Raw genomic sequence first — 19,450 nt, 5'->3', positions numbered from 1 at the left:
TTTCCAGAGTCAGTACTGGGTTCAGTCTTAACATTTCCCTAAAAGATTGCAGTTAATACTGAGCTCTTCCAGGTAGTGAAATGGCATACTGAGAGGGATAAATTATAGGAGCAGCACGAAGCTGCATGAGTAGGCAGAAAAGGTATCAGAAAAATTTAATGAGCTAGGGAAGGACAATATATTTTTTAAAAAAATGATTAAAACTAAGCTTATTAAGATCATGAACTCTGTTAACATTAATAGACCACAAGGGATATCTAGTCAGTCAATTGTAGACTTAATTCTAAAACTATTAACCCAATATACTACTGCACTAAAAAAGAGACAAAAGACACTACCGTCAAAGTAAAGCAATATCATACCACTAACTTGGCACATTCTATGCAATTCAAATTGTCTAAAAGCATTTTAGAAATGGAAAAGATCCAAGTAGTATAACTAAACATGAGAGCTGCAGGTACCTTAAGTGATTACTCGAACCCACTCATTTTATAGATGAAAATCTGAAGGTAACAGTAGTTAAATGATTTGCCAAAAATCACCCAGTTGATCTGTAGCATAGCTGGGATTAGATCCCTAACTCTGTTCCACAGTGCTGCCTTATTCACATCTTTTTTTTTTTTTTTTTAAAGAGATGGAGGAGGTCTTTTTCTCACAGTCTCGAGTGCAGTGGCAATCACAGCTCACTGAAGCCTCAAACTCCTGGGCTCCCCACAGCCTCCTGAGTAGCTGACATTTCAGGTACACACCAAGTCTTTTTTTTTTTTGAGACGGAGTCTTGCTCTGCCGCCCAGACTGGAGTGCAGTGCGGATCTCGGCTCACTGCAAGCTCCGGCTCCCGGGTTCACGCTATTCTCCTGCCTCAGCCTCCAGAGTAGCTGGGACTACAGGCGCCCGCCACCTCGCCCGGCTAGTTTTTTTGTATTTTTTAGTAGAGACAGGGTTTCACCGGGTTAGCCAGGATGGTCTCGATCTCCTGACCTCGTGATCCGCCCGTCTCTGCCTCCCAAAGTGCTGAGATTACAGGCTTGAGCCATCACGCCCGGCCCACACCAAGTCTTCCTTTTTTTTCTTTTTCTTTTTGAGATAGAGTCTTGCTCTTGTTGCCCAAACTGGAGTGCAGTGGCACGATCTCAGCTCACCACAACCTCCACCTCCCAGGTTCAAGAGATTCTCCTGCCTCAGCACCCTGAGTAGCTGGGATTACAGGCATGTGCCACCATGCCCGACTAATTTTGTATTTTTAGTAGAGACAGGGTTTCTCCATGTTGGTCAGGCTGGTCTTGAACTCCTGACCTCAGGTGATCCACCTGCCTCAGCCTCCCAAAGTACTGGGATTACAGGCGTGAGCCACCGCGCCTGGCTAGGTCTTACTTTTTTTTAGCTGAGTAAAAATCAAAAGTGATTAGGTCCTGTCAATGTGAAAAATAAAATGGTTTAGAATGGAGGTTCTTAAGCTGTGGATAGGCTCAACAGAGCCCACACGCCCTCTGAAGCAGCATTTTTCTAAGGAGAGGATTCACAGCTTTTGCTAGATCTCAAAGGAATCATGAATCACAATAAATTAAGAACTTAGACCAGGCACAGTGGCTCACACCTGTAATCCTAGCACTTTGGGAGGCTGAGGCGGGCGGATCCCAAGGTCAGAAGATCGAGATCATCCTGGCTAACATGGTGAAAACCCATCTCTACTAAAAATACAAAAATAAAATTAGCTGGGCACAGTGGCGGGTGCCCGTAGTCCCAGCTACTCAGGAGGCTGAGACAGGAGAATGGCATGAACCCGGGAGGCAGAGCTTGCAGTGAGCCAAGATGGCGCCACTGCACTCCAGCCTGGGCGACAGAGCGAGCGAGACTCCGTCTCAAAAAAAAAAAAAAAAAAAAGAACTTAGTGCTTTAGGAGAATGACTGCAATAGGTGAAATCAAAGATTATGAATGGCTTGGAAAGATGCTTACCTAACAACAGTATACTAGAATGAAGAATGGTCAACCCTTAAAACTCGAAAGAAATAGCTTTCAGGAAAAAAAAACCTAAGGCAGCACTCCTGCAACACAGTTTTCCTTGTAACCACTGCTACTGCAACAGAGTTTCTCTATCAGCTTCTACCTCTAACAAAAGCAATAGGAAAAAAAAGATCCTGGTAATTTCAAGCAATGTGGAGTGATTAGTACCCAGGAGATACTATCACATTTGAAATGCAAAGAGCAAAAATGGAATTCATTACGCTAAAGTAAATAAGCAAGGGCTTAAAAAGCTTAGATGAAATTATGGCTAGTAGCACCATTAAAGAGGCTGAGTTTGACACCATTAAAGACAACCTCAGGATGTCCCTGGTACATTTTTTTTTTTTTTAAACAGAGTCTTGCTCTGTGGCCCAGACTGGAGTGCAGTGGCGTGATCTTGACTCATTGCAACCTCCACCTCCCGGGTTCAAGCAATCCTCCTGTCTCAGCCTCCTGAGTAGCTGGGACTACAGGTGCACGCTGCCACGCCCAGCTAATTTTTTGTATTTTAGTAGAGATGGGGTTTCACCGTGTTGCCCAGGCTGGTCTTGAACTCCTGAGCTCAGGCAATCCACCTGCCTCAGCCTCCCAAAGTGCTGGGATTACAGGCGTGAGCCACTGTGCCTGGCATCCCTGGTACTTTTATAGAACCCCGAAACCTGGGCTGGATGGACTGTGAAACCTTAGAAATGGCATACATTATGCTCTCGTAACCTAGTCAGTGCCCACCGCAGTGGTCTCAACCCTTTTAGGGCCTGGTCAGCTGACAACACATACCTTTAGAATGCTCTGTGTCTGGATGCAAGACAATGCAGACATATTTGAGTTCTCCAAACTGTTGGAGAAGCTCCCCAAGTTCTTCTTCTTCTGAGTCAAAGGACAGATTTCTATGGAAGATAACCAGATGATCACAAGAAAGGTCAATTACATAAGTGAGATCCTATGTTCTAGGACAATGTAAGTGAGTTAGATATCAACTCTCCCTTGTTCAGAAATAGCACTAATACACAGGGATGGCCCCCAGTGACCCTTGGCCCCAACTGACTTTCCTTTGTCAATGAGGTTCTCTTTCTCAGGAATTTGAAAACATAAACAGACACATACAAAGACCAGAAACTGCAGGTAAAGATTCATTTCAAAACAGCGGTGGCCCCTGCCAGGGAAACTTCTGAGGTGCTGGAAATTTCTACCTCTTGATCTGGGTGGTGGCCACATGGATGTATACACATAAAATTATAACTGAGCTATATGCTTAATGTACTTTACAGAATATATGCTATACCTTTAAAAAAAAAAAAAAAAAAAACAGGGGTGTCGCCAGAGAAAAGACTCACAGCCTCTATCACCTAGGGCCCCAGAACTGCCCAGATTTTCAGCCTCTTCCTGAGGCTTGCTCTTTGACAACTTTGATTCTGAAACCCTCTTCTTTCACTTAAATTGACCAAAATTCATTTCTGTTACTATAAACTAGAAGACTCACAGCAGACTAGTGAGAAAAGTAAAATTCTGTCTCTCAATTAGCCATTTTTCCCTCTGTGTTGCTATTAAATCCAGGTTTCAGTTAAAATCTTACTGAAGTCGGAAAAATCCTTCAAAACAGTAACACAAAAGCAAATACAATAAAATTTACGAAGTCCAAAAAGAGAAAACTACTTACTTCTCTCGATGGGATTAAAAAAAATGTTGGAAGGAAATTTTGTTGTCCTAAAATTTCAACACAGTATAAAGATTACTCATTTCCCCAACTATGTAAATCCTCCCAGGGGTAAGAAAAACAGTCCCTAATAAGTATCTGCAATTTTACTTCTCTTAAATGCACTGAACAGCCCCATGAATGATTCTATTTAATGGATAACCCAGATAAAAAAGGTTTTCTGCAATAAGACATATCCTAGCTACATTATTTCTTTTAATCTGCCTCATGATAGACATGGTTTTCTCTCTTCCACCCCTTTATTTCCCTAAGTTCTTTATTAATTAAAAGGTGTATAAGGAATGGTATCCTTAGTACTGAGGTCACAGGCTTCTTCTTCACTGTGACATTTCTTCCTTCCCGTTAGACAGATCTTCCACAAATACAAAATTATTTATATGGCAGTTCCAAATAATACAAATTTTAAAATACATGAAAAGACATGCAGTTAGGTGAGAAAATGGGCTTCAGTATAGCATGTATAAATTCACCTCTGTGAATCTTTATGATGTGGGCATGTAGTGTAGGTGTTCTCTGAGTAGCAATTAAGGTTAATTTTTTTGACTTTTTGCTCATGTATTTCATCAATTTCCTAGAATGAACATAAATTGTATAAGAAAACATTTTTTTTTTTAGACAGAGTCTTGCTCTGTCACCCAGGCTGGAGTGCCGAGGCATAACCCCAGCTCACTGCAGCCTCCACCTCTGGGTTTTAAGCGATTCTCGTTCCTCAGGCCTCCCGAGTAGTTGGGATTACAGGTGCATGCCACCATGCACGGCGAATTTTTGTATTTTTAGTAGAAACGGGGTTTCACCATGTTGGCCAGGCTGGTCTCGAATTGCCCCCGAGTGATCCATCTGCCTCAGCCTCCCAAGGTGCTGAGATTACAGGCCTGAGCCACCACACCCAAGAAAATAATTTTAAAAGATTGTACAAGAAGATAAAATATATACCTCTAAAATCAGATGCAAATGACCCTAGTACACTGGTACTTAACAAGGACTAGAAGGCATGCCTGAGGTATACTGAAGACATCCTGACCTCATAAAGCAGCAATCTATTGCAGTCAGTAGAGCTAAACAGCAACAGCAACATGAAATAAAGCCTATCTCCACCCCCACTCCCACCCAGTTTTCCTGGAAACAGATGAGATGCCTTACTTTATTCTGGACACTGCATCAGAAGATAATTTAGGCATAAAGAGAGAAATCATTCGAGACAAGCAGTGTCACTCCTCCCCAGCACTCCCCTAAAATAAAGGCTGGAAGCAAGATGTTTCTAACAGTTGAACTGATTTCTTCCAAATGATGTCAACCCAATTACAAAGCATGAAATCTAAATGAAGACATGATGTCAGGACCATGCTATCTGTCTTCTGTGTTATAGTTCTGATTGTCCTACATTTCTCATTGTTTGGTATGTTCCTGGGACCAGATGTGCTTGATCTAATTTTCTGGGCTAGGTAACAGAACTAGTGCCAAAAAGAGAAGGAAAAGGAGAAGGAGGAGAGATTTATGAAGACCATGCAAAAGCAATTCTGGAGACAGAAAGACATACCTGATAAAAACAGTTTTCCCTTCATTCACATCAGAGGGTAATTTCCTCTTCTTTTTGTTTGAGACTTGCACAGCTAAGGTAAGAAGAAAAACAATAAACTGAAAGAGATTAGTGTAAGCCACATGACAAAGAGCTAACTTCTTAAGTTATAAAGATCGGCCTGGTGCAGTGGCTCATGCCTGTAATCCCAGCACTTTGAAAGGCCGAGGCGGGCTGATCACCTGAGGTCAGAAGTTCGAGACCAGCCTGGCCAACATGACAAAACCCCGTCTCTACTAAAAATACAAAAATTAGCCAGGCATGGTGGCAGGCGCCTATAATCCCAGCTACTCAGGAGGCTGAGGCAGGAGAATCCCTTCAACACGGGAGGTGGAGGTTGCAGTGGGCTGAGATTGAGCCATTGCACTCCAGCCACGGTGACAAGAGCAAAACTCAGTCTCAAAAAAAATAAATAAAAATAAAAATAGACAAAGGACATGTTAAGTACATGAAAAGATGTTCAAAAAAGAAAACACAGCACAAGAAATGAGATACTATGTTTCACCAACAGATTGCAAAATCAAAAAGACCGATGGAATCCAATGTGGTAAGGGTATGGGAAAAAGACATTCCCATATACTACTATAACAGTGTAAACTTTCTGGAAATACTGTATAGGACATGGGAAACTTTGAGGAAAAAACATACACATACAGTCACACACAAATTATAAAATACACTATATTTTGAATGTATATGTGTGTGTATATGTGTGCATTTTGCTTATAAATGTATTAAAATATCTCTAGATACACAAGAAACAAATAACCTTGGTTGTCTCTGGGGAAGCTCCCTAAGAAGCTCAGGATCAGCGTATAAGGGAGACGCACTGTTTGTTTTCAAGAGCAGACATATATGCTTATATATACAAAGAAAATATCTGGAAGAATACACAAGAAACAACAGTGATTACTTTGGGGAATTCTGGGTATTGGTGTGTTTTTTATTAACTTTTTATCATTATCATTTATCTGTCCTATAAGTTTTTCAGGTGAAAGAACAGCATGAGACAGCTAACTGTGAGTTGTAGAATACAGGATCTCAGAATCCCTTCAGCGTAAAAGCTTCTTTGATTCTAAGGTGTATACCATTCTCTCCTCACAGAAAAAGCTTATTTCCTTAGATTTCTTATGTGGTCAAAACAACATGCCAGACTTACTGAAATGGAATCAGAATAAAAACAGCTGAAATAAAAATCTCCACCCAGACAAATCAAAGAACCAGTTATTAGCCATTTCTCATTCTGTAATAACCTGCCTTCCTCAATAAACAAGTTGAATTTATTCTCAATAAAGGTAGCAATAAGGATTGGCAGAAGTTTTACAACATGTTCAAAGAGGTCCTTGTTATGGAATGCACTGTGTTCCACCAAAATTTATACACTGAAGCCCTAACCCCAAATGTAATTATATTTGGAGACAGAGACTTTAGGGAAGTAACTGAGGCTAGCTAAAAGAGGTCTTAAGGTTGGGCCCTAATCTGATAGGATTGCTGTGCTTATTAAGAAAAGAAAGACAAGAGTTCACTGTTTCTTGTTCTCTCTCTCCCCTCATCAAGCATAAAAAGAAAAGGCCATGATGCAAGGACATAGCAAGAAGGCAGCAGTCTGCAAGCTGGGAAGAGAGCTTCACCCAAAATGGAATCAGCTGGCACCTGGAACTTCTAGTCTCCAGAGCTGTGAGAAAACAAGTTTCTGCTGTTTAAGCCACCTAGTCTATGGTATTTTGTTATGGCAGTCTGAACTGACGAAACAGTTCTTTATCCCCATCTCAACTCAAAGGAGTTGTTTAAAATCTACCTTGGTGTTGAGATGGTTATATCATCTATTTCATCTATATTATCTGTATAAGATGCTGTTTATCTGGTTATTCAATCAAGTTACATGATCCAGAGAGAGAGGCAGAATCTCAGCATCAAGCTAGGTTTTCAATTCCCTAAGAATCTTAACCCTCAAACACCACTCCAAAACTCACTTAAAAAACAAAACAAACAAAAACGAAACAACAAAAAAACCTTTGCGAGAAAGGAGTATAAAGGTTTCCTTTTCAGCATTTTAACATAAATTTGCTAGAACACCTTAGAGTCCTATTTAAAAAGAGGTCTAAGCAGAACTGATGCTCATTTCTGTAACTTCAATAACTTTCTGTAAAGTCTACAGAGATTTATGAAAATCCAAACAAACCTTTATCCTCTTGCTCCTCAGTGGTAGTATCACTCTGAGCCAGTTCCTCTCCATCACCAATACTATCACTTTCCTCCAGGTCACCGTCCTCCTCAGAATGATCTTCACTGCTTTTTGCAGGGGCTGCTCTCTTGAATGCTCTGCAATGGCACAGATCAGAACTAAGGATGTGGGCTGACAGAGGGCCTATTCAATTTCATTACACATGTCAATTCTGCAATGATGCAGGCAGAAAAAATAGGAGAATTTTTCCGCTCGGAGACAATCTTGAATCTTCCTCTGCCGTCTCAGAATAGGCTGAGCTGCTTACCTCTTCTGAATCTGCACAGGCTTGGTCATCTTTGATTCTATATTCTCCTCCTCTTCATCTTCATCTTCATCATCATCAACCTCATCTTCTTCATCATCATCATCATCACCATCATCATCGTTTTCTTCCTCTTCCACATCCTCTTCCTCCCTGCCCTTCTTTTTAACTGATTCCTGATGTTTAGATTCATGGCTCTTTTCCTCACCTATGCAAGGAGGTAAAAAAAGTAGGAATTCATTTAATATCCAAAACGATGTTATTTTAACCAAAGTAACCAATATTCCAAGTTCCTGGTTTCATCTGTTTTACAGAACTTCGTATGTTTTTTTACTGTATATAACAGGAGAAAGTATAAATAAAAGAAAAAGCAAAAACAGAAATAAACAAAACTGTCATCACCCAGGTTCCTTTAGAGTTTGTCCCATTCATCAGCCTGAAGGTTCATCTGGCCCAGACTGAAAGAAGCGGCAACTGAGTCTCTCCAAACAGTCTACCATTTGTACATCACAGCCAGCAAAACGTTCACTAGGGGGCAAAGCCAAGCCATGAACTTTAATCTCAGTGCATTCTATTCTCTGAGACCCTGGTGGCTTAACAGTACATTCTATTCTCTGAGACCCTTGAGGTTTTCTAAATAAACCTCAAGTTTTAAGTTTCTCTATTCTTCACGTTCCATCACTCCTATTATGCACAGCCTGGAAAGAACAGCAAGTAAAGGGGACAATGAACTCAGGCTCACTCACAGCCACTCCCAGGAGGGGGCTTAGACTCAAAAGAGCCTAGGTTTTGGGACTAGAGGACCAAACGGTACAATATGAATTGACAGACCTGGACTCACTTCTGAACCAGCAGGAATTCAGAGTTTTCCCTGAAAGCCCAGTCTCATTCCTTTGGTTAATCTTCCACAATAGTCTTACTCTGACAAGCAGGTTCTCTTACATTTGTTTTTTTTTTTTTTTGAAAAAGAGTTTCACTCTTGTTGCCCAGGTTGGAGTGCAATCGTGTGATCTCAGCTCATTGCAACCTCTGCCTCCCAGGTTCAAGCAATTCTCCTGCCTCAGCATTCCGACATTTTTTTTTTTTTTTTTTTTGAGATGGAGTCTCGCTTTGTCGCCCAGGCTGGAGTGCAGTAGGGTGATCTCAGCTCACTGCAACTTCCACCTCCCAGGTTCAAGTGATTCTCCTGCCTCAGCCTCCCAAGTAGCTGGGATGACAGGTGCCCACCAGCATGCCCAGCTAATTTTTGTATTTTTGGTAGACATGGGGTTTTGCCATGTTGGCCAGGCTGGTCTCGAGCTCCTGACCACCAGTGATCCACCCAAAGTGCTGGAATTACAGGCATGAGTCACTGCACCCGACCTTTTTCTTACACTTTTATCACGAACACAGGAGTTGTTTCAATACTCTCGCCCAGGTTATACAACACCCCTACTCACCCGACACTATCACATCTTACCTACAGCAGAAACAGACTGTGTATCTTTATATTTATCCTTTGCTACAGCCCAATCCACAGCCACCGTCCGCCCTGTCAAACAGAAAAGTGGCATCAGAAAGGCTGTCCTTTTAACATCCCTACCTTTGTAAATGACCCCTAGTCATCACAGACAATAATGGAACCAGTGGCGACAAAGAAACTGCCAATGCAGGGAATGCTGGTCTTTAAACAAAGCTCCTAGTCGCTGCCTACTCCTTTTAACCCTTAACCTTTCAATCAATGAACAGAAATTTTGCCTTTCTACATAGCCACCACACCTGGGATAAGATAGAGTTAAAAAATAAAGAATTAGAACTATGTTCCCACTTAGACTATTAGGAATCAAAATAGGCATTCTGGAATAATCTGCACCCTACTTGGAAACTAGGACATCTCTAAGGCAATAACGTCTTCTTTTTTTTTTTTTTTTTTTTTTTGAGACAGAGTCTTGCTCTGTCGCCCAGGCTGGAATGCAGTGGTGCCATCCTGGCTCACTGCAACCTCTACCTCCAGGTTCAAGTGATTCTCCCGCCTCAGCCTCTCGAGTAGCTGGGATTACAAGCGTGCACTACCACACCTGGCTAATTTTTGTATTTTCAGTAGAGACAGGGTTTCGCCATGTTGGCCAGGCTGGTCTTGAACTCCTGACCTCAGGTGATCCACATGCTATGGCCTCCCAAAGTGCTGGGATTACAGGTGTGAGCCACCGCGCCTGGTTGGCAATAACTTCTTTAGGCACAGTACTTTATAAGTCAATATATAAGTCACAGTCAGTTTAATAAATAGCCCACAGATGCTGAACAGTGATCATAACCAAGGAGGAACTTAGATACCAACCTGCATCTATCAGCAATTATCTCAGGGACATTTTTCACTAGGGATTTTTAAATCCCAGGACACTCTCACCAAATAAAAGAAAGAACACTGGTAAGGGTTCTTTCAAGTTTAACCCTAAGATCAAGTTCTAGGAATATTTCACCTAAACAGCTACCATATTAGCAATGAGACTCTCAATAACGCAAACATCTTCTGAAAGTGCAGAAAATGGGTTACTATACTAATTCACCAAAACACCAGAAATATCTGGGTCAATGATATGGGTATAGAAAGCTTACCTTTTATCTCTTTCATGTTCATGGCTCTGAGAGCTTTACCTGCTTCTAGGAGGTTTTTGAACTGAACAAAAGCAAAACCACGCATCTTCCCATCTGTGTGCAAATGTACAAAGAAGTGAGAGGCGGCAGGAGGTAGCCAGAATACTAAGAAGGAAATTTACTGCAATTCAGGCCCAAAAGACGGTCCAAATCTTGCCAGCAGGCCAGCCCCTTCCCCAAAGCAATTGCTTACATCTTCTTCCTGAGTATACTCTGACTTGGACTTGGGGAGAGCAATGCACTTTCTCGAACTAACTCGCCTTCTAAAACTAATTGTGGGCCGGGCGCGGTGGCTCAAGCCTGTAATCCCAGCACTTTGGGAGGCCGAGACGGGTGGATCACGAGGTCAGGAGATCGAGACCATCCTGGTCTACACGGTGAAACCCCGTCTCTACTAAAAAATACAAAAAACTAGCCGGGCGAGATGGCGGGCGCCTGTAGTCCCAGCTACTCGGGAGGCTGAGACAGGAGAATGGCGGGAACCCGGGAGGCGGAGCTTGCAGTGAGCCGAGATTGCGCCACTGTACTCCAGCCTGGGCTACAGAGCGAGACTCCGTCTCAAAAAAAAAAAAAAAAAACTAATTGTGATCCAATGGAAAATATCATCAGGGGAATAAAAGCATTATTTGGGTTTTCATTAGTTGTCAAGCACTGTGCCAGATATTTCATATATATCATACATATTTGTTCAAGGGTAATATGTTAACTAATATAATCCACACCAAGTGAAGGTTCATTAGTACCTGGTTTCCTAGGAATATTTACTTCTAGGATAGCTCCAAATTGAGCAAATACTGTCTTCAAATCATCTTCCGAACACTGAAGCCAAAAGTGAAGAAAGAAAAAGAGAAATACAATCTCAGCAATTAACATAAAACATCAACTACTAAATTCATTAATTATGAAAAACACAAATATGTTTACTTCTTTTTTTACTTTTGAGACCAGGACATCAAATGTTTCTAAATAGAAGACATTTTACTTTGTATCTAAGAGGCAAAAAGACAGATGTCTGAGAGCTTTTTCTACCTTTTCTTTTTCAGTAGTAGTTTCCCCAAAAAGGAAAGCAGCTTCACACTTAGTGCCCTTATTACATAGGCCCACTTTCTGAATTCAACAGGCGTAAGGTTCATTCCCAGAAGGAATTAAGCCCAATTATACCATCTTGGTGAGGAGTTCTACTAATGATCACATCTTGGTTCTAAAAGCCTTCAAAACATGCAATGTTCATTTTCTCTCTCACTTACCTTAAAGCTCAGGTTCCGAATAATTAATCTGGCTTTCTTATCTGCCACTTTGGCTTTTTTAGCCTTCGGCTCCTTCTTTGGGCACTCTGAGTTTTCTAAAAAATAAGAGGTAATAGAATAAAGGCTCGAAAATCACCCACTTCTACACCAGAATATCACAGAAAAAAAGCTACTGGTGACAGATGGCATTTACCACAGGGTTAAGTGTGGCAATACCAAGGAATACCAGATTTTTCAGATTGAGATGCAACAAAAGAACTAAAATGAGTATCATAATACACTGGATGATTTTGGAGATCAAAAAGAAATCCAAAAAGCTTTAAGTTCTAGAAACTACCTCCATGCCTCCCTCTTTCATTTTCATAGTGCTCCTCCTCACCCTGGGAGAAAAACTTCCTTGGATTACTAGAAACTCACCATTTTTCCCCTTTTCCTTTGTCTTGTTCCTCAGTTTTTTCTTAGCAACAGTCACGTTGATCTTGCAACCTTCAAAGGTGGTAATCTCCTTGAGGGCCCTCTGAACATCTTCCAGCATAGAAAAAGTGACATAGCCAAAGCCTCGACATGCCTTACTCCCTGGAATAATGGAGCGGGTAGGGAGGGGAGGGGCAGTGTGAAAAGGACAGAATCATAAGCCAAGACCACTAAATGAGTAAATCCTCAAAGCCTAAGCTAGAGGATATACTGCCAACCCATCTGGCTATCAGTTTGCCAAAAGTCTCAGGAGGGAGAGAAACAAGGGTGGTATCAGTGGGTATAAGCTCCCCACTTTGCTTAGAAACTGTTAGCCTTCCTCCTCTTTTACTTTGGTGTCTTTGCTGTTAGCTCCTCTTCTTCCCCCTCTCTTGATAATCCCAAGAACACAGAGAATCCATGACATATTAGGCCCTCAAAGAACTCAACATCATAAAGAACAAAACATCACCAAAGAAGGCAGGAAAGTTAAGTATATGCTATGGCTTGAATGTGTCCCCCAAATTTCATGTGTTGGAAACTGAATCCCCAATGTACCAGTATTGAAAGGTGGAGTCTTTAAGAGGTGACTGATCAGAGGGCTCGGTCTTCAGGAATGGATTAATCAATTTATGGATTAATGGGTTAATGGATTAATGGGCTATCATGAGAGTGGAGCTGGGGGCTTTATAAGAAGAGGAAGAGAGACCTGAGCAAGCGCATTAGCATGCTCAGCCCCCTCGCATGACACCCTGCACTGTCTGGGGATTTTGCAGAGTCCCCACCAACAAGAAGGTTCTCACCAGATACAGCCACTAGACTTTGGACTTCTCAGCCTCCAGAACTTAAGAAATAAATTTTTCTTTACAAAGTACCCAGTTTCAGGTATTCTCTTATAAGCAACAGAAAATGGATTAAGACAGTATGGTAGCTTCAAAAATTGGAGCAAAATAATGTAGTCACTCCTCAAAATAGATCAGCAATAAATGCCTGAGGCCCTGACAAAAGAACTTCAAACGGGCCAGGCGCGGTGGCTCAAGCCTGTAATCCTAGCACTTTGGGAGGCCGAGAGGGGGCGGATCATGAGGTCAGGAGATCGAGACCATCCTGGCTAACACGGTGAAACCCCGTCTCTACTAAAAAATACAAAAAAAGAGCTGGGCGAGGTGGTGGGCGCCTGTAGTCCTAGCTACTAGGGAGGCTGAGGCAGGAGAATGGTGTGAACCTGGGAGGCGGAGCTTGCAGTGATCAACCTGGGCAAAGGGCAGCAGAGCGAGAGTTTGTCTCAAAAAAAAAAACAAAAACAAACAAACAAACAAAATTACATGATCTGCTACTCTAGATCTCGTCTCCTAATTCTCTTCCCTTCACTCACTTCACTCCAGTCACCCTGTCCTCCTAACTACTCCTCCAATATACCAGGCACACCTCTGCTTCAGTACCTTTGAGCTTGCTGTTTTCTCTTCCTGAATTGCTCTTCCTCCAGAGAGGCATGTGTTCACTCTCTCACCTCAGTCCGTCCTTCTCTGGCCACCCTATCTATACTGCCACTCTTCACCCCTTCTCCCCACTACACACATGCACATAGACTTCCTAACCCTTTTCCCTAGCTTTTCTCCTTAGCATTTGACATCATTTTCACTACACACTTGGCTTATTTGTTTATTGGCTGTCTTCCCCACCTTGAAGACATAAGATCAAAGATTTTTTTTGTTTGGTGTTGTGCACTGCTGCGTCCCCAGGACCTACAACACTTACTGGCACACAGTGGGTATTAAGTATATGCTGAATAAATGAATGAACGAGTGGATAGCATCCTGGCTAGGATGTCCAGGTCTAAGGATCAAATTGGGAGTCCACTACTTAATAGCTGTACAAACTTAAAGTTACTAAATTCCCCTAAATCCCAAATTCCTGTCTGTAAAATGAGATTAAGACTCTCCATCCGGTAAGATTGCTAAGAAAATTAAATGAGATAACCTGTATCAAACTGATCACTGTACCTGCCAATCAGGTGACTCTCAATAAGCCTTACTGATGCTCTAGTTAACTATTTTCATTCTTAGCGCGCATTATCAACAGAAAGCGCTATAGAAACGTACGGGAATGATTTGCCCTTCATAAACCGACCCCTATGAACGCATCTAAGGCAGAATCAGTTTGGAAAAGAAACTCAGTTCCCAGTCCCTTCTCTTCCGGGCGGGTAAAGGATGATACGGCTCCCTGAAATTGGGGAAGGTGCCCTCGCTCCCGGGAAACCCCAGCCTTATTCTCGACCGCCCCGCCCCCTACCTTTTTCAGTCACCACGAAGCACTGCTTCACCGGCCCCACCTGACTGAACAGTTCCTCCAGCTGCTCACTGCGGGCCGAAGGCGGGAGGCGACCCACAAATAAGGTCAGGCCGGCCATGAGACCGGGAAACCCAAAGTGCGTGAGGACGCGAGCACACCAGGCCGGCGCGCGCGAGCCGAGAGCCTGCCTTTCGTAGGACAACCAAGCTCACGTGACGAGAGATTCCGGAAGTGCTCGTTGCTCAAAAGAGATCGGAGGAAAACATGGTCGGGAAGGTGATAAAAGGTTCCGGAATGAGCGGGGCTCCGCCCCCTGCCCTAGCCTCGCCCTCGCCACCTTTATGTAAACTTGGCATCAATAATTTCTACCCTAGTGTTACAGCTTTTTCAGAATTTGCCTAGCAGGCTTTCTGGTTTTTGCCAGAAAGCCTCCAAAAGGTAATTTTTTTCTTAATATAAAAAATAAAAATATACAATTTCTACCCTGTTTAAAAATCCCACCTCCAGATCCTCCCCAAAGTTAGCAGGACAGGCAGGAGAAGTCGTTTTTGCCCCGGGCCTAACTCAGGATCTGATATATAGTGAGTGTTTAATATTTTCTGAAGTGCCTCCACAAACTCCCAGATTACATGCGTAAAACACAACCGGAACACAAAGACGTAGACATAGATATATCATATACATCATTTGGACGATTCTCATTTTCAGAGAACATCAGTTGTTTGTCACCTCAGCCTCAAACAAACAAATTGTAGCTACTAAAATACACAGATCCTACACAATTATTCTTTCAATAAATATATACTGAGCTCCAACAATGAGCCAAGCATTAGGGATAAAATTGGTGAGCAAAGAAAAGACAGAGTCCCTGCCCTCGTAGAGATTTCAGTCTAGTGGGGGAAACAGATTTTTTTTTTTTTTTTTTTTTTTTTTGCAGGGCCTCACTTTGTCAACCAGGCTGGAGTGCACTGGCACGATCTCGGCTTACTGCAGCCTCGACCTCCCAGCTTCAAACAGTCCTCCTGCCTCAGCCTCCTGAGTAGCTGGAACTACAGGTGCACCACCACACCCAGCTAATTTTTGTATTTTTTGTAGAGACAGGGTTTCACTATGTTGCCCAGGCTGGTCTCAAACTCCTAAGCTCAAGTAACCCGCCCCCCTTAGCCTCCTAAAGTGCTGGGATTATAGGCATGAACCACCACACCTGGCTGGGAAGACTATTAGTCCAAAAATTCTTACAAATACATCACAGCGTACACACTGCAGGACCACATCGAACATACTCAAAGCAAACATAACATCCAACTTAAACACAGAGACCTGGAACCCAGGTCCTCCTAGAAACAGAAGATCTTTGCCTCAAGTCAGCTTATCAGACAGACCCAAGCCTGAGAGATCTTAATTGGCCAGGAGATCTGGGTGCTCCTGGTTCTGGAATACAGAGAACATTTGCCATGCCACTGGACTCAGGACCTGAATAGGTACAAGAGAGCTACACCTTGCAGAACAACTAGCTCAAAAAAAAGTACCCAAGGCCATTTTTTAATTTTTTTTTTTTTTTTAAGCAGACTCTTGCGCTGTCACCCAGCTTGGAGTGCAGTGGTGCCATCACGGCTCACTGCAGCCTTGATCTCCTGGGCTCAAGCAATACTGCCACCTCAGCCTCCTGAGAAGCTAGGACCACAAGTGTGCACCACCATGCCTGGCTAATTTATTTATTTTTTTGTACAGACAGTTCTTCCATGTTGCCCAGGCTAGTCCTGAACTCCTGCTATCAACCAATCCTCCCACCGCGGCCTCCCAAAGTGTTGGGATTATAGGAGTGAGCCACTGAGCCCAGCCAAATCATTACTTTGAAATGGTAGTAACATGGCAGATAGAAAACTCAAAAACTTTATAGGTTTAGTATGTTTTATAAGGCACTATAGTGAAAATTAAGTTTCATGATCTCCTCAACCCCCATTCATTTTCAACACATTTTGGATGGCTAGATGACTGGTTGATAGTGATGGGAGTGGAGATTGGGGGACACTAAACATCAGATTTATGAAGCTCTAGTTCAAAGTAAGTAATCTATGCTTAAAATAAAACTTCACAGTTATTTTTTTAAAAACAACTCACGGTCAGGCGCAGTGGCTCACGCCTGTAATCCCAGCACTTGGGGAGGCCAAGGTGGGTGGATCACCAGATCAAGGGTTTGAGACCAGTCTGACCAACACGGTGAAACTCTGTCTCTACTAAAACTACAAAAATTAGCCAAGTGTGGTAGCACATGCCTGTAATCCCAGCTACTCAGGAGGCTGAGGCAGGAGAATTGCTTGAACCTGGGAGGCAGAGGTTTCAGTGAGCTGAGATCGCGCCACTGCACTCCAGCCTGGGTAACAGAGGAAGACTCCATCTCGGAAAAAAAAAAAAAAAAAAAATATATATATATATATATATATATATATATATATACACACACACACACATATATATACACACACATATATACATATATACACACACACATACATATATATATTAGTAATTGAAGAAAAATGTGAACCCTTTAAAGTTTTTTTAAGATTAGGAAACAAAACCAAGCCAGAAGGAGCCAAAATAGGACCTTAAGGTGGATGCCTAGTGGTTTCCCATTAACACTCTTGAAAAATTGCCCTTGTTTGATGAGAGGAGTGAGCAAGAGCACTGCGATGGAGAAGGGCCCTGTCTGTTGAAGCTTTCCCCCAGGCATTTTTCTGCTAAAGGTTTGGCTTTCTCAGAACACTCTCACAATAAGCAGATGTTCTCATTCTTTGGCCCTCCAGAAAGTCAGAAAAAAAAAAAAATGCCTTGTAGGTCCAGTGTGGTGGCTCATGCCTGTAACCCAGCACTTTGGGAGACCAAGGCAGGCAGATCACCTGAGGTCAGGAGTTCGAGATCAGCTTGGGAAACATGATGAAACTCTGTCTCTATCAAAAATACAAAATATTAGCTGGGTGTGGTGGCATGCGCCTGTGGTCCCAGCTACTCTGAGGCTGAGGTGGGAGGATCGCTTGACCCTGGGGAGGCGGAGGTTGCAATGAGCTATCGTGCCACTGAACTGCAGCCTGGATGACAGAGTGAGACCCCATCTCAAAACAACAATAAAAGTTTAAAAATACATTTTAAAAAATTGCGCAGGAAAGGAAACTTTGAAATACAAACCAGATTTTTAAGGCTGCTGTGTTAATCCTATCCAGGATAAAGAGAAACAAATAGACAAAGGCAAGGGGATGGGTCATCTAACAAAGTTGGTTTGGAACTCCACATCCTCCCTCTTCCTTCTCCTTCCCTCCTGCCCACTCCTATCAGCTTAGGAATTAAAATTCTACCCCCAAAGATTAAATTGTGAGCTTTAGAACCCTAGCTAGGGGGAAGCCTTCCCTGTCCTGGCTGCAGTCTGCACAAGGGAAACAATCCTGAGAAGACTGTTGCAATATTCCTTTGCGAGACCCTCCACAAATGCTAAGTTTTAAATAGTTCTGATCCAACTCTTCCTTAATTTAGGACAAACCAAACTGCGTCTCTATGCCCATCAGGGGGCAGCAGCCACCCACAGTGCAGGATTCTGTGCTCTTCTGGGAGGACAACAGTGCAGCTGACCCTTTCTACCCTCCCCATGGTTCAGACCTGGTTCCCCGATCTGTCTCTCAGCCCCATCCCCTCCAATCCATTTCTATCAGGGCAGGCAATGGTTCTTTCCTCAGGAATATTTGCTCATCCATCTACCCAAGACACAAGCAGCATTCTTTATGAAATAGCAGGAGCTGTGGTACCATGCATCACACCAGAAATGTGGCTTCCAGGGGAAATAAACTGCTGGCCTCCTCCTCATCCATCACTGTGCAGGAGCTGGGAAAGGTAGTAAGAGAGGGTTGGGCTGTTCTCTTCCATATCCCATCCCTCTAGCTCCACTCCGCCTGGCAAGCCAAACCTTCTTATAATACAAAATAGTTCTTGGCCTTAGCACTTGTCATAACTATAATTAATTACTTGTGCTATTGTGATTATTTATGTCATTAGTTGTTTAACATCTGCCTTCCCTCAAAAGGCTTTCAATTTCATAAATTCATGGCTGGTGTCTACCTCGTTCACCTCTCTATTGCCAGAACCTAGTACATCGTAGGCATTCAGTAAATGTTCTTTAAGAGATTGAATGAATGAATAAATGAATGAAGGTGAGTTTGCCTTTCAGTCCCCACAATACCAAGACTTAGAACTGAAGGGTGTAGCCATTAGGTTCTACCTGGATTCCTCCTGGGAAACCCACTCTGGGTAAGAGATGAGGCATGAGACAAAAGGAAAGGGTCCTCTAAACGAAGTATTGGCCTCTTTATGAAGTACAAGGGCTGAGGTTATCTTTGCTGAGGAAAATCAAAGAAGTGTTGGAGCTAGTGAACACCGAGCTGTATTCCCTAAACTCCCTCCTGCCTCCCCCCAACTCCATTTAGAGCTGCCACACAGGAAAGGACCATATGTGCACGAGTGTGTGTGTGTGTGTGTGTGTGTGTGTGTGTGTGTGTGTGTGTGTGGAGAGAGAGAGACCAATAGACAGGCCAATAGAGAGACTGGCTGGGGTATTTAGGACCTGGACTGCTCTTTTGGAAAATGTGTGCATGAACCCAAGGACCCTTGATGGGGAAAGTGAGCAAGAGAGAGAGGAGCTGGCAAGGACAAGTGTGACGAAGAGATGGCATTGAGGAGCTGAGTGTGAGCAGAGGCAGATGAGTGGCAGATGGAAGTGTGAGTTTGAAAGAAAGGGAGCAGTTTCTTAGAGCAGCAACACTCCTTACATGACACAAAGCAACTCAGAAACTGGGCCCACTGCAGCCACTACGACACCAGTGAGAAATGTCTGTAATTAGGAGGTTGGCAGTTCTCTGGGCCTCAGCCCAGAGTGAGGATGCAGCAAGAATTTCTGAGCCAAGCTGAGCCAGGTGATGGAGGAGACGCAATCAAAACCATTCTAGTCCCATCCCTCCACCGCACCGGCACCACCTCCCTCCCATTTCTCTTCCC

General features: G+C 43.0%; 1 protein-coding gene and 1 non-coding gene across 3 annotated transcripts in view; one reads left to right on the top strand and one right to left on the bottom strand.

The window, feature by feature from the left end:
* RBM28 (RNA binding motif protein 28) overlaps positions 1-14,645 on the bottom strand; it is a 32,365-nt gene extending 17,720 nt beyond the window's left edge. For both annotated transcript variants that reach the window (XR_004058020.1, XM_010378728.2), the window contains exons 1-10: positions 14,411-14,645; positions 12,083-12,241; positions 11,666-11,760; positions 11,162-11,237; positions 10,380-10,472; positions 9,244-9,315; positions 7,788-7,992; positions 7,478-7,617; positions 5,257-5,329; positions 2,783-2,892 (exon numbers count right to left, since the gene is read on the bottom strand). Coding sequence is in view for 1 of the 2 variants with exons in the window: in XM_010378728.2 (XP_010377030.2) it covers positions 2,783-2,892; positions 5,257-5,329; positions 7,478-7,617; positions 7,788-7,992; positions 9,244-9,315; positions 10,380-10,472; positions 11,162-11,237; positions 11,666-11,760; positions 12,083-12,241; positions 14,411-14,528 (1,141 nt within the window). In the remaining variant the exon portion in view is untranslated. The remainder of the gene's footprint in view (positions 1-2,782; positions 2,893-5,256; positions 5,330-7,477; positions 7,618-7,787; positions 7,993-9,243; positions 9,316-10,379; positions 10,473-11,161; positions 11,238-11,665; positions 11,761-12,082; positions 12,242-14,410) is intronic.
* Positions 14,646-14,781: 136 nt separating this feature from the next.
* Positions 14,782-14,843, top strand: LOC115898451. Its single transcript, XR_004058185.1, has one exon. It is a non-coding gene; the product is annotated as a U7 small nuclear RNA (small nuclear RNA).
* Positions 14,844-19,450: the final 4,607 nt, after the last annotated feature.

This window comes from Rhinopithecus roxellana, chromosome 6 (genome assembly GCF_007565055.1).
Source record: "Rhinopithecus roxellana isolate Shanxi Qingling chromosome 6, ASM756505v1, whole genome shotgun sequence".
NCBI lineage: Eukaryota > Metazoa > Chordata > Mammalia > Primates > Cercopithecidae > Rhinopithecus > Rhinopithecus roxellana.
This window is presented reverse-complemented; position numbering and strand designations above follow the sequence as displayed.